We start from the raw sequence: 11343 nt of genomic DNA, 5'->3' as shown, positions 1-11343 counted from the left end.
TTTTTTCTTTTCAATCCCCCATTTCTTATAGCAGCTGATGCCTATTTATAGGCATCCTAGGAGAGCTTTTACGTGAGGGAGATAGCGGCCATGTCTTTCGCCACTTTCTCTTAACCTTTCCTACTAACTGTGCAATCTCCCACGTTTTGTAGAAAAAATAGGAAGTCCCTGTTCCACGTTACTTCTCTCTGACCGAAAGTGAAGTCGTCTCGTCTTGGCGTGGCAAATTGTTTGAAAAAAGAATTTAATTTGATGGGGTACATTATAGACATGCATTGTACGACTTGGATTTCCAAGTCTAAACTCTTCACGTGGGCAGCATTCCTATTTTCTTTTGAGAAGTTTGTTTGTTGCGAACTTCTCTTTATTATTTTATTTTATTATTTTTTATTTAGGGGTTCATCTCATGCTAGGTGGCTAACAAAGAAAAGATTTCGAATTCCCCCATTTTAGTGGTTTTAGATAAGTTCCAAACCCTTTTTGAATTTCTTTTGATCAGTTCTTCCGCACGAGCTTCTCCCGTACCATTCTTTACTATTCGTTATTTTTTGGAGAGAAGAACAGAACGGTCAATAAGGCTTCATACTTTTTCATTTCACTTGGATTTGAATGAACATTCCGCAACTTCATTTGATATATATATTTTTAGGGTAAATTACATAGTAGCCCCTCAGGTTTAAGGTCTATTGCAATCTTATACAACATCTTTAAAACATTTAACTTTCATACCTCAAGTACTATTTTATTTCAATTTCATACAACCGTTAGATTTTCCATCCATGGATCTGTTAAATGCTGACCTGGCTGCCACATATATGCCATGTGGCTACCAAATGTCTGCCACGTGGCAAATAAAATAATTTTTTAATATTTTTTTGTAAAACCTGAATTTTTTTCTTCTTCTTCTTTCTTGTACGTTTTTGGGTTCTTCAGGGATGTGGGTCGTTGGGGGGAAGAAGGAGGAGGAGGAGAAGGAGGAAGAAGAAGAAGAAGGAGGAGGAGGAGAAAGAGGAAGAAGAAGAAGAATAAGGAGGAAGAATAAGAAGAAGAAGAAAAAAAAAAAGTACCGAACCTCCTGCAACCCAGAAGAAGAAGGAGGAAGAAGAAGAAGAGAAGAAGAAAGAGGAGGAGGAGGAAGAAGAAGAAGGAAAAAAAAAGGACCGAACCCCCTGCAACCTACGGAGCACGGACACGCCAACTTAAGAGCGTATCCCGTATCAGATACGGTCTGGGATACGATACGCGCTCGATACGTGCCGATACGTTCTGGATACGTATCTGAACGTATCTGTTGACCAGTGGACATCTGGATACGTCGTCGATACGCTTTTGATACGCGAATCTGACATTTTGAATACGTAACAAAAGCACCTTGACGATGAAATGATCTAACCAGAGGATGGGGAGAGAGCGGGAGGGGGAGAGAGAGAGAGCTATGTGAAGAAGAGTGTCGAAATGGCGAGATCTGCAATTGGAAAGAAGGCGACGGCGGCATATTCTATAGTGCTAGGTACTTAGGGGGCGTTTGTTGCACCAAACTATCTCGGACTAGACTAGCTTTAAGGACTAAGCTGGATTGGCTTATACTAGACTAAGCTGGACTGGCTTAGACTAGACTAAGCTGGACTAACTTAGTGAAGTGTTTGGTGCAGTATTAGACTAAGAAGCTAGATAATAACAAATTCTAATATTATATTATTTTATATATAAATTATTAATATTTTATTATGATCTAGGTGACCGGAGATGACGAGGAGTCTATCGAGAGTGGTTGTTGAGCATAACGAGGACGAGAGAGGATAGTCTTAGCTAGTCCCATGGTTATTGGGGGGTCTCGCTAAGACCTTTTAGTGAAGGGTTTTGTCCATGCTAGTCCTCTTTAGTCTCATTAATGTTAGTCCCAGCATGGAACAAACACGGTATTAGACTAACAACTAGTCCAGTCCAGTCCCACTTAGTGAGGGCAAACAAACGCCCCCTTAGGGTTTTTTTGAAGTCACGTGATATTTTCTTTTCAAACCAGGGCTTCCGTTTTATGAGAAAATAAGGCCATATATTTATATTTATATTAGAAAATAATGCATATTTTTTAGCATCCATGCCGTATATATTTATATACAACTATTAATATATATATATATATATATATATATATATATATTAATATACATCAATGTATATTTTCAATTAACGTATCCACGCCGTATCGTATCCTAATATTTAGAAAATAGTCGTATCGTCGTGTCATATCGTGTTTTATCGCCGTATCCGTATCCGTATCTGTGCTACATAGCCTACAACCCAGGAGAAGAAGGAGGAAGAAGAAGAAGAGAAGAAGAAAGAGGAGGAGGAGGAAGAAGAAGAAGAAGAAGAAAAAAAGAAAAGGGACCGAACCCCCTGCAACCCAGAAGAAGGAGGAAGAAGAAGAAGAGAAGAAGAAAGAGGAGGAGGAGGAAGAAGAAGAAGAAGAAGAAGAAGAAGAAAAAGAAAAAAAAAAAGGGACCGAACACCCTGCAAGGCTGCAACCCAGAAGAAGAAAAAGGAAGAAGAAGAAAGAAAAAAGAAAGAAAAGGGAACCTGAAATTAAAAAATTATTTTTATTTGCCACGTGGCAGACATTTGGCAGCCACATGGCATATATGTGGCAGCCACGTCAGCATTTAACAGATCCATGGATGAAAAATGTAACGGTTGTATGAAATTGAAATAAAATAGTACTTGAGGTATGAAAGTGAAATGTTTTAAAGATGTTGTATAAGATTGCAATAGACCTCAAACCTGAGGGGCTACTATGCAATTTACCCTATTTTTTATTCTTGATTTGTTGTAGGTGTCTTTTGGTGGAGACTCTTTACTTTGGAAGCGTGCCTGATATCTTCGTACAAAATGGTGGGATTTTTTTATCCCTTTAGTTTTGATGTGCAGCTTTATGCATCTTTATTTATTTTTATTATTTTTTTTGTTCCACATATGCATCCAAATTCATGCAAAAGACTAGTGATTAGTCCTCTCTTGGGCTCGTACCGTGGATTTATGACAAATCAAATCCTTCCAAGATGGGAGACAGGGGGTATACTTTTCAGTAGATAGTTGTACCATTATTCAAGCATGGCTGTTGCTTTTAACTTTTGGTCAAGTACAGCTGTTGTACAACACCTATGAACAAATATAGTTTTTGATAGACTTGGCTTCTTCGTAATCAGGCATGCATGACAATTTTTTTTTTTTTATGATATTTGGACTTGGCCTCTTCGTAATCCAACATGTATGATGATTATTGTTTTTCAATGCATCAGACTCCCCTCTTTTTTTTTTTTGCTCAACAATAACATTAACTCTAAGTGTTGGTTTAATCTACCGTTTTGATGTGATACACATTCTACGAAGCATTTTTCAACGATCCAACCGTCAAACTTGTTTGTACACACTCCAAGATCGCAAACGTAAAAAATCGTAAAAAAAAAACATTAAGAGATTAGATAACGGAACAAAAGTTTTCGATGGTTATAAACGAAAAATTACAGTTTAGCAGTTATTTTAGCTTCGATTTTGATGATTTTTTTACAGCTACACTCCGTAACCCTATAAGAATGCATTGAACGAATGCGTCTTCAATTTAAAATATTTACACTGTGGATACCACAAAATCTTATTTTATACTTGATGGAGATATATAACATTAACTCAAATGTTGGTTTAATCTACCGTTCTAATGTGATACGCATTCTACGAAACGTTTTTCAACGATCCAACCGTCAAACTTGTTTGTACACACTCCAAGATCACATACGTAAAAAATTGTAAAAAAACAAACATTCAGAGATTAGGTAACGGAACAAAAGTTTTAGATGGTTATAAACGAAAAATCACAATTTAACGGTTATTTTAGCTCATATTTTGATGATTTTTTGCAGTTACACTCCTCAATCCTATAAGAATGCAATGAATGAATTCCATCTTCAATTTAAAATATTTACACTAATGGATAAATCTTATTTTATACTTAATGGAAGTATAACATTAACTCTTAAGTGTTTGTTAAATCTATCAATTTGATAAGATATGCATTCTACGAAACTAGTTTCAACGATCCAACCATCAAATATGTTTGTATATACTTCGAGATAGCATGTGTAAAAAATCGCAAAAAAAAAAAACAAAAAACATTCAAAGATTATTCTGGCAGCCGTCCAAAATTTTGCTTTGTTAGTGTTGGTTATATCCGACAGGGCCATGAGTGAATTTTTTTTAAAGCATGTGTTTATTTATTTATTTATAATCATTATAACATTTTTAAATTGTTGATGCACAAAATCAGTGAGGACTTTGGTACAACAGAAAGTGTTAAGTTTGTGACCTTCGCTAAATTGCTCCGGTCACTAGTGTGGATAAGTATGTAAATGGATAGAGACAGGGAAGCAAACACAAGATGTACATGGTTCATCCAGATTGGCTACGTCCACGGAGTAGAGGAGTTTTCATTAATTGTGAAGAGTTTACACAAGTACATAGATTCAAACTCTCCTTTAGTGAGTACAAGTGAATGATTTAGCACAAATAACATTAGGAAATATTGTGAGAGAATGATCTCCTTTTATAGAAGAGAGTTTCTAGCTTTGTTTTAACATTGACACGTGTCGTGTTGTGATTGGCTTCTGATGTTGACACGTGTCGCACTTTGATTGGCTTCTGATGTCTACACGTGTCGCGCTGTGATTGGCATCTTGGTTGGAGGGAAACTCTTCTGGGTCTTTGACGGTATAACGTTGACCGGTGCTCAGTAGTTTCGGGATTGGTCAAGTATGGTACAAACAGTGCTCCTCTAAGTTCCCGAGTGAGGGAATCTCCTGGGTTGGGGACTTGCAAGATCCAAGCCGCTGAGTAATCACGAAACTTCTAAGTACCGAAGTGTGGTATCGTCTTCACTTGCCTTATCTGTCTCATAAGTAGATGTGGCATCTTCTTTGGAAGTATTTTTCCTCCATCCAGGGGTGGTATCTTTAACCAGTGGAGATGCACAAGGTAATGTATCAATTTGACTTGAAGCTTACTTGTAGTTTCATGCTTAGTCAAGTGCAATACAAACCATGTAGTAGGAGTCCCCCAAGTCGCCGAGCTAGGAGATTTGCAGAAAGAGGTGACAAACAAGGTAAGCAATCAGAGTTCCAAGCAATCAGTCCCAGATTAGAAGTTTGATTTCGAGTTCCAGCTGATTATTCTCATTATCCCTATCTTGCAGGCAACAAGAAGGATAAAGAGAAGAAAAATAAGAAGAGATGATATGAGATACTTTTGCTTTGAAGAAGTAACTTTCCACATGCTTATTCTTGAACTGGGCTGAAGGATTTTCTGGTTTCCTCCAGAATATAAGGCCGACTCAAGAATTTGAGAGTCAAAACAAGTCCGACAAATCTAGAGTACGTTCGACCCTGATGATATGGATAATTTTGTTGTTGACAAAGTAGTAGATGTATCAGCACGTGTTTTGTTACGCTTGTCTCCACATGCTTCCTTGTATCCTTCTCACTTGCCATATCTGTTCCTCAGGCATATGTGGTATCTTCTTTGGAAGCATAAGATGTTGAAGATGAGTACTCGAGGGCAATGCCAGGTAAGTAATCAGGCAAGGGGTTCCAGGCAGTTAGTTCCTGATTGGAAGCTTGATTCCAAGTGTTGACTTATTGCTCTCTTTCTCCTTGTCTTGCAGGTAAGAACAAGGCCAAAGGAAAAGACAAGGAAAAAGCATGATATGGGATACTCTTGCTTTTAACCCCAATGATATGAGATACTCTTGCTCTGGTGTGGCTTATTTGCAGAGGTATTATTGGGGGGAAAAGAAGCTGAGTATTTCGAGAGACTCTGCTTAGAGTGCCATCTCGGATGTGAAGAAAAATTGAGCATTTTTTTTATTTGCAGGTCTGCCTGGCTGTGGAGGATGAAGGTCGACATATATAGGAATTGTCCCAAAAACGAGTGGTAATGTTGTTCCTTTACCCTTCTCGGTCATAGCAATGTAATGGGAGCTGCAAGATTCACGTGTTTTAACTTTGTCAGAGCATTTTGAAAAAGTGGTCTGTGGTATCTGGAAAGCTGATATTGCGTGTGAAAATTGCAGACAAGCTTTATCCAAGGAATGAATTATGCCTTGGACCTTGGTTATAAAATTAGACACCATGATTCTTGCATTTCCCGTTCCACCGACCTTGCATATGGCCACGTCTCACGAGAGGATATGGTATTCACTTCAAAGGAAACATCATTCACTTCTGGGAATGATGCCGATTCAGTAGGTAGGGACTGATGATTTTTTATCAGGAGCTCATTGTTTTGTTCAGCCACAAGGATTACCGATATCAGGTGCTTGTATTCAATAAAGCCTCTCTCTCTATACTGTTGTTGTAGAAGCACATTGAAGGCATGAAAGGTGCTGAAAGTCTTTTCCAACATATATTCCTCAATGATGGTTTCCCTACAAAGCTTCATCTAGAAGCTAATTCTGAACATTGCAGAGTTGTACTCTGCAACTGACTTCCTTAGGTGTGCCCACTCATAACGAGCCCTTGGAAGAATTATTGTTTTACGATGATTGTATCTATTTCTCAATGTCTTCCAAAGGGCTAATGGATCTTCAACCATTAAATACTCACTCTTCAGTCATTCATTAAGGTGGCGACAGATAAAGATCATGGCATTTGCCCGAACTTGAGAGAATGCACTATTTTCCTCCTTGATAGTTTCTCCAAGATTCCCTGCCTCCAGATGGATCTTGGTATCCACTACCCAGGTATGGTAGTTCTTCCCAGTAATATCCAAGGCAACAAAATTAAGCTTGGCCAAGTTCGCCATTTTCTTTTATGAAAGAAAAATGAGGTGTAAGGACTTGCAATAATATGTATTTTGGAGGAATGTAGCATTAGAACTTCTGATTCTTACACATTTTTCATTTTGATCTTCAGGTCAAAATGATAAGCACTCGAAACTTCAGGCTCTAGAGTTAGATGATTACTGAGGAGGGCAATTGTACTGCACCACTCTCATTGAGACAATATAGCATAGGGTATGCGATTATACTGTACCACTCAAGCCGTAGGAATATTTAAATATGCAGAGCAGGGTGGGCGATTATACCGCACCACCTAAAATTGCAGTACAATTAAATTTGCAATTCAAGATGGGCGATTGTATCGCACCAACTTTGATTGCAGTAAAATTAACATAAATAAACATTAGGTTAGTAGTTAGGAGCTACACCAAACAAGAAATAAAAAATATAAGTAATTGTTATATTGAGAACTAAGAGCAAACACGGTGCTAGCAGATCTTGGCGAGGGTACATCAAGCAGGTGAGGCATAGGAGGAAGAAGAACAGTAAAATCCTTCGAGGAAGTATTTTTCGGCGAAGGGAGATGATAACTGGTTAAGGTTAGAGAGTCGTGCTAATAATGTGTTATAAATAGGCAAAAGTTAGAGAGATAACCTTTGCTAAGGACATAAGAGAAACGGGTGCAAAATATCATACTGTTTAGTTTCGTAACTATAACACAAACGATTGCAGGAAAAAGAGGAAATGATGGATACTTATATTATTGCTTTAATTTCTTTTCTTTGCTGTGTATTGTAATCACATACAGAGTACTCTTTATATAAAGCCACATTCGTGACAAACTAAAAAGTGAAATGATTGCTCTTTTTGAAAACTTCACACAACAACAATTACTCTATTATTGCTCTTTTGAAAACATCACATAACAATAATTATACTAAGGTGGGCATTCATTCTCACAATTTTACAACACTTTTTAGGTTTTCAGTAATTAACTTTCATTTTCATTTTCAATTTTCAGTTTTTATTTTCAAAGTGAAAACAAAATGGTTATCAAACCACGTGCTAATTTTCTTTAGACTATGTTTGGGTAAGAGTTTGGGTAAGAGGTTTTCAAGTCCAAGTGACTGAGACCAGGTTATTAAAAGTTTGACTACAAATGTGAAAGGGATTTGCAACCCCTCCTTAGAATGTGTCATTTGCAAATTCATCTCACATGCCTTTGTTTAACCCATGGAATGCATTCCTAATCCCCTCTATCTTTTATTTTTTGTCCATCTAGTGTAGAATATTGATTGTGCTCAAAATATATTTTGTAGTCCATTTCTTAATAAGCTTGGCCTCAATCATTTTGGAACTTGGAACTCTCCTACCTAACCATCATTATCTTGTGTCTTACTTTTTTTTAACATTGAAACCGAGGTGATTACCAAATAACCCTTAATTAAATTAAATTGTGGCGGCGACAATAGTGATGAGAGGTGGTGGGATGATGGTGGTGGCGTGTGATGTGGTGGCCATGGTGGAGATGGTGAGGCGAGAATGTCACGATGATAGTAGTGGTGGAAGGTGGTATTGGAATTTTTAACTTTGTTTTATACGTGACTTTTGTTTTTTTAATTTTTTTTGGAAATCATTCTTGAAAAATAAAGAACGTTCAGTATCTTGTTTTACATAATTTATCCTAAATATTGTACTTCTTGCTTTTTTATTTTTTAAATTTGTTCTTGAAAAACAACATACATAATACATTTTAGGGTCGTTTTTGTATTTAAAAACAAAAAACTATTTTTGCATTTAAAAACAAAAAACTATTTTTGCACCCTTACTTTTTCAAGATAAATATATCAAGTACTAAATCTGATCTGCCAATTGAACAAAAATCAACATACTAAACCCTATGTAAAGATATTGATTGAGACGGGGAATTGTAATTACATTAATTGGGAAGATATCCTTCGCTCGTGAAAAAAGAACTCAAGATCAATTCTCACGTTCATAATCCATACCAAGTAGTAAATCTGATTTGCCAATTGTACCCATGTCAATTAACATTGTATTGTTTTCGAGGGTCAATCTCCCATGCATCATGCATGCCATTCCAGATTGCCAGATTGTATATAAAAATAATCAAACTCCTTTCAGTACTTAAATTTTTGCCATCTTTTGTTATGAACTTATGATCCATACGAAACAGCTTGACCAAGGCTTGGCAGGTCCGACCTTCCGTAATTTTTCTTTTCTTTCCTTCTTTCTTTTATATGGTTTTATTCTTGAAAATGAAAACGAGGATTACTCAGTAATTGCTGATTCAAGAATGAATTGGCGGTGTTAGTGAAACTGCAATTGGAATTTACGTCTTTCTTCGATGGATATAATAACATGCCACGATCATCTGTGATGGAATGCTGGCGCTTTAGCCGGTTTTCCGTGTTTGGGGCTGATGATGGCAAGTTCAAACAGTTGTACTGAGGGAGAGTTTGAAACAAATGACTTCTGTTACTGCTGATATTGGTATTGAACAGCGGTTGCGGGTCTAATCCAGTACTAGTACTCCCTGTACAGCTATAACTAAACTTATTAGGAGTAGTTGATTGAAGTCCAGTTCCAGTTGGGATATAGTACTGGCCATCCGCCAGAATACTAGTGAGTAATGAGTAGTCCATGGCGTCTAGTAAGTTGGAGAAGGAACAAGATTTCTGAGGCTTGAGACTGCTCGTAGTACTAGTACTCATCATGTTGTGATCAAGGCTGGGAAAGGGACTTTTCAAGCTTGGTAAAAGGATATCGTGGAGGAAATCTTCTTCTCCTTGAACGTCTTGGTCTTGATCATTTGGCAGTGCCGCTGCTGAAGTCACGACATTCGACTTCTTGTAGATTCGACAAAGAACCCAATCATCCAACTGGGGTCACAAAATAAAGTTCATATAATTATAGTTAATGATTGAAGTATATATGTGGATGATTATTTAATTGAACAATTGATTCTGTAAATCAAATGCTCATAAGATCCAATAAAACTGCTCACCCTCATGGATAAATCATTGAGCTTCACGGCTCTGTGGTGGTTGGTGGTGGTGGTGTAGTTATTTGGGCTTTCTGGAAGGCGGTATTCATGCATGATCCAGTTGGTCTTGATTCCCTTGGGGGGTCTCCCCTTGTAGAACACAAGAGCCTTCTTCACACCAACATTCTGCCGCCCTCCTGATGGTGCCACAATCGTCTTATCTGTTCCAGTTGCCTTCCAATACCCTGATGCGGCAGCCCTGTTTGGCCTCGCACCATTCGGATACTTGCGATCTCTTGGACTGAAGAAGTACCATTCTTTCTCACCAAACGCAGCTTTGGCTAATTAATGGTCGACATCAGCATGCATGAAAGAACACCGAATTAGCCATATATTAATTAATCAGCTGATAAACTTAGCGTGCATATACCATAGAGGCACGCATGTGTGATATGTACAGGAAACAAACAACAACAACAACAAAGCCTTTTCTCACTAAGTGGGTCGGCTAATGTACAGGAAACAAACAGTTGAATCAATTAATTTATAGTTAAGGAAATTAGGTAGGTGCCGTACCTGGCAATTCCCATGGATCAAACTTGTAGATATCAACTTCAGCGATGATGGAAACAGGTAAGGGAATGGAGGCCACCTTCTTTATAAGGTAGTGAAGGATGAGCTCTTCATCTGTAGGGTGAAACCTAAATCCTGGTGGCAGCCTAGATTCTGGGTTTTTCATCCTCAATCAACCAAATATTTCCTTGCTAGCAACAAACCTAGCAACCTAAATTGAACCAAATATTGATGAAGAAAGATGCTAGGAATGAAAGCATGTACATGAAAGAAATTAAGAGATGGAGGAGGAGAGCTTGTGTTATCAGTTGTCGCAAAATGAACGAACCAGCGAACAACCAAACTGAAAATTAAACAAAGGGAAGAAGAGTTTGAAATTTTATTGGGAGAGAACGAAAGGAAGGGCTTTTATGGTTGTGGGAATTTGTCGGCATGCGGAAAAGAGAGATTAGGCAAATAGGTTGGGATGAACTAGATGATGTTGATGAAGAGAGAAAAAACAAATCATCAGTTACATTTTCCGCGGAAACAAATATAATATATATGGCTGAGAGAGACTAATTACATGCACGGGATAAGACTTTAGGTGATAATGTCTTAAATTTATTATATATTTTTGTGTGTTTTAATTTGCTCACATGACATGACGTGATTGATTGAAGATATCGTTACTCGTATGTGTATGCCGTATGTAAGAGTGCCAGCTGAAAGGGTTTCGGTGTATGGCCTAATGGAATGCAATTGTTGGTTCTGTCCTTCCCAAGTTTTCTGAGAGCTAAGTTATGCTTTCAAGTAATTAACAGGGAAGGAAGAGGGAGAAAGACTCGGGGGCTGAGGAGGGAGGAGGAGAGAGAGATGAGATAATAACGTATGGGGAATGGAATAAAGAAGAAGATGCATGGCGGCTGGACAAAGGTCCAAGGATAGTCTCAATCTAACG

General features: G+C 37.8%; 1 protein-coding gene across 1 annotated transcript; it reads right to left on the bottom strand.

The window, feature by feature from the left end:
- Positions 1 to 8712: 8712 nt before the first annotated feature.
- LOC126599328 (NAC domain-containing protein 2-like) lies at positions 8713 to 10895 on the bottom strand. The gene is made up of 3 exons (XM_050265690.1): positions 10407 to 10895; positions 9852 to 10171; positions 8713 to 9726 (listed from the first exon to the last, which is right to left on the bottom strand). The coding sequence occupies exons 1-3, from the start codon at positions 10567 to 10569 to the stop codon at positions 9091 to 9093; spliced, it is 1119 nt and encodes a 372-aa protein (XP_050121647.1). The 5' UTR covers positions 10570 to 10895; the 3' UTR covers positions 8713 to 9090.
- Between the last annotated feature and the right edge of the window lie 448 nt (positions 10896 to 11343).

Source organism: Malus sylvestris, chromosome 14 (assembly GCF_916048215.2).
Source record: "Malus sylvestris chromosome 14, drMalSylv7.2, whole genome shotgun sequence".
In the NCBI taxonomy this organism is placed as follows: domain Eukaryota; kingdom Viridiplantae; phylum Streptophyta; class Magnoliopsida; order Rosales; family Rosaceae; genus Malus; species Malus sylvestris.
This window is presented reverse-complemented; position numbering and strand designations above follow the sequence as displayed.

What these genes read in the sequence shown, in the direction of transcription:
- LOC126599328 (XM_050265690.1), bottom strand. Translation starts at nt 10,569, where the DNA reads ATGAAAAACCCAGAATCTAGGCTGCCACCAGGATTTAGGTTTCACCCT. An exon ending in TGATCCATGGGAATTGCCAG is followed by an intron (nt 10,172 to 10,406) that starts GTACGGCACCTA and finishes ACCATTAATTAG; the next exon opens with CCAAAGCTGCGTTTGGTGAG. An exon ending in TCAATGATTTATCCATGAGG is followed by an intron (nt 9,727 to 9,851) that starts GTGAGCAGTTTT and finishes TTGTGACCCCAG; the next exon opens with TTGGATGATTGGGTTCTTTG.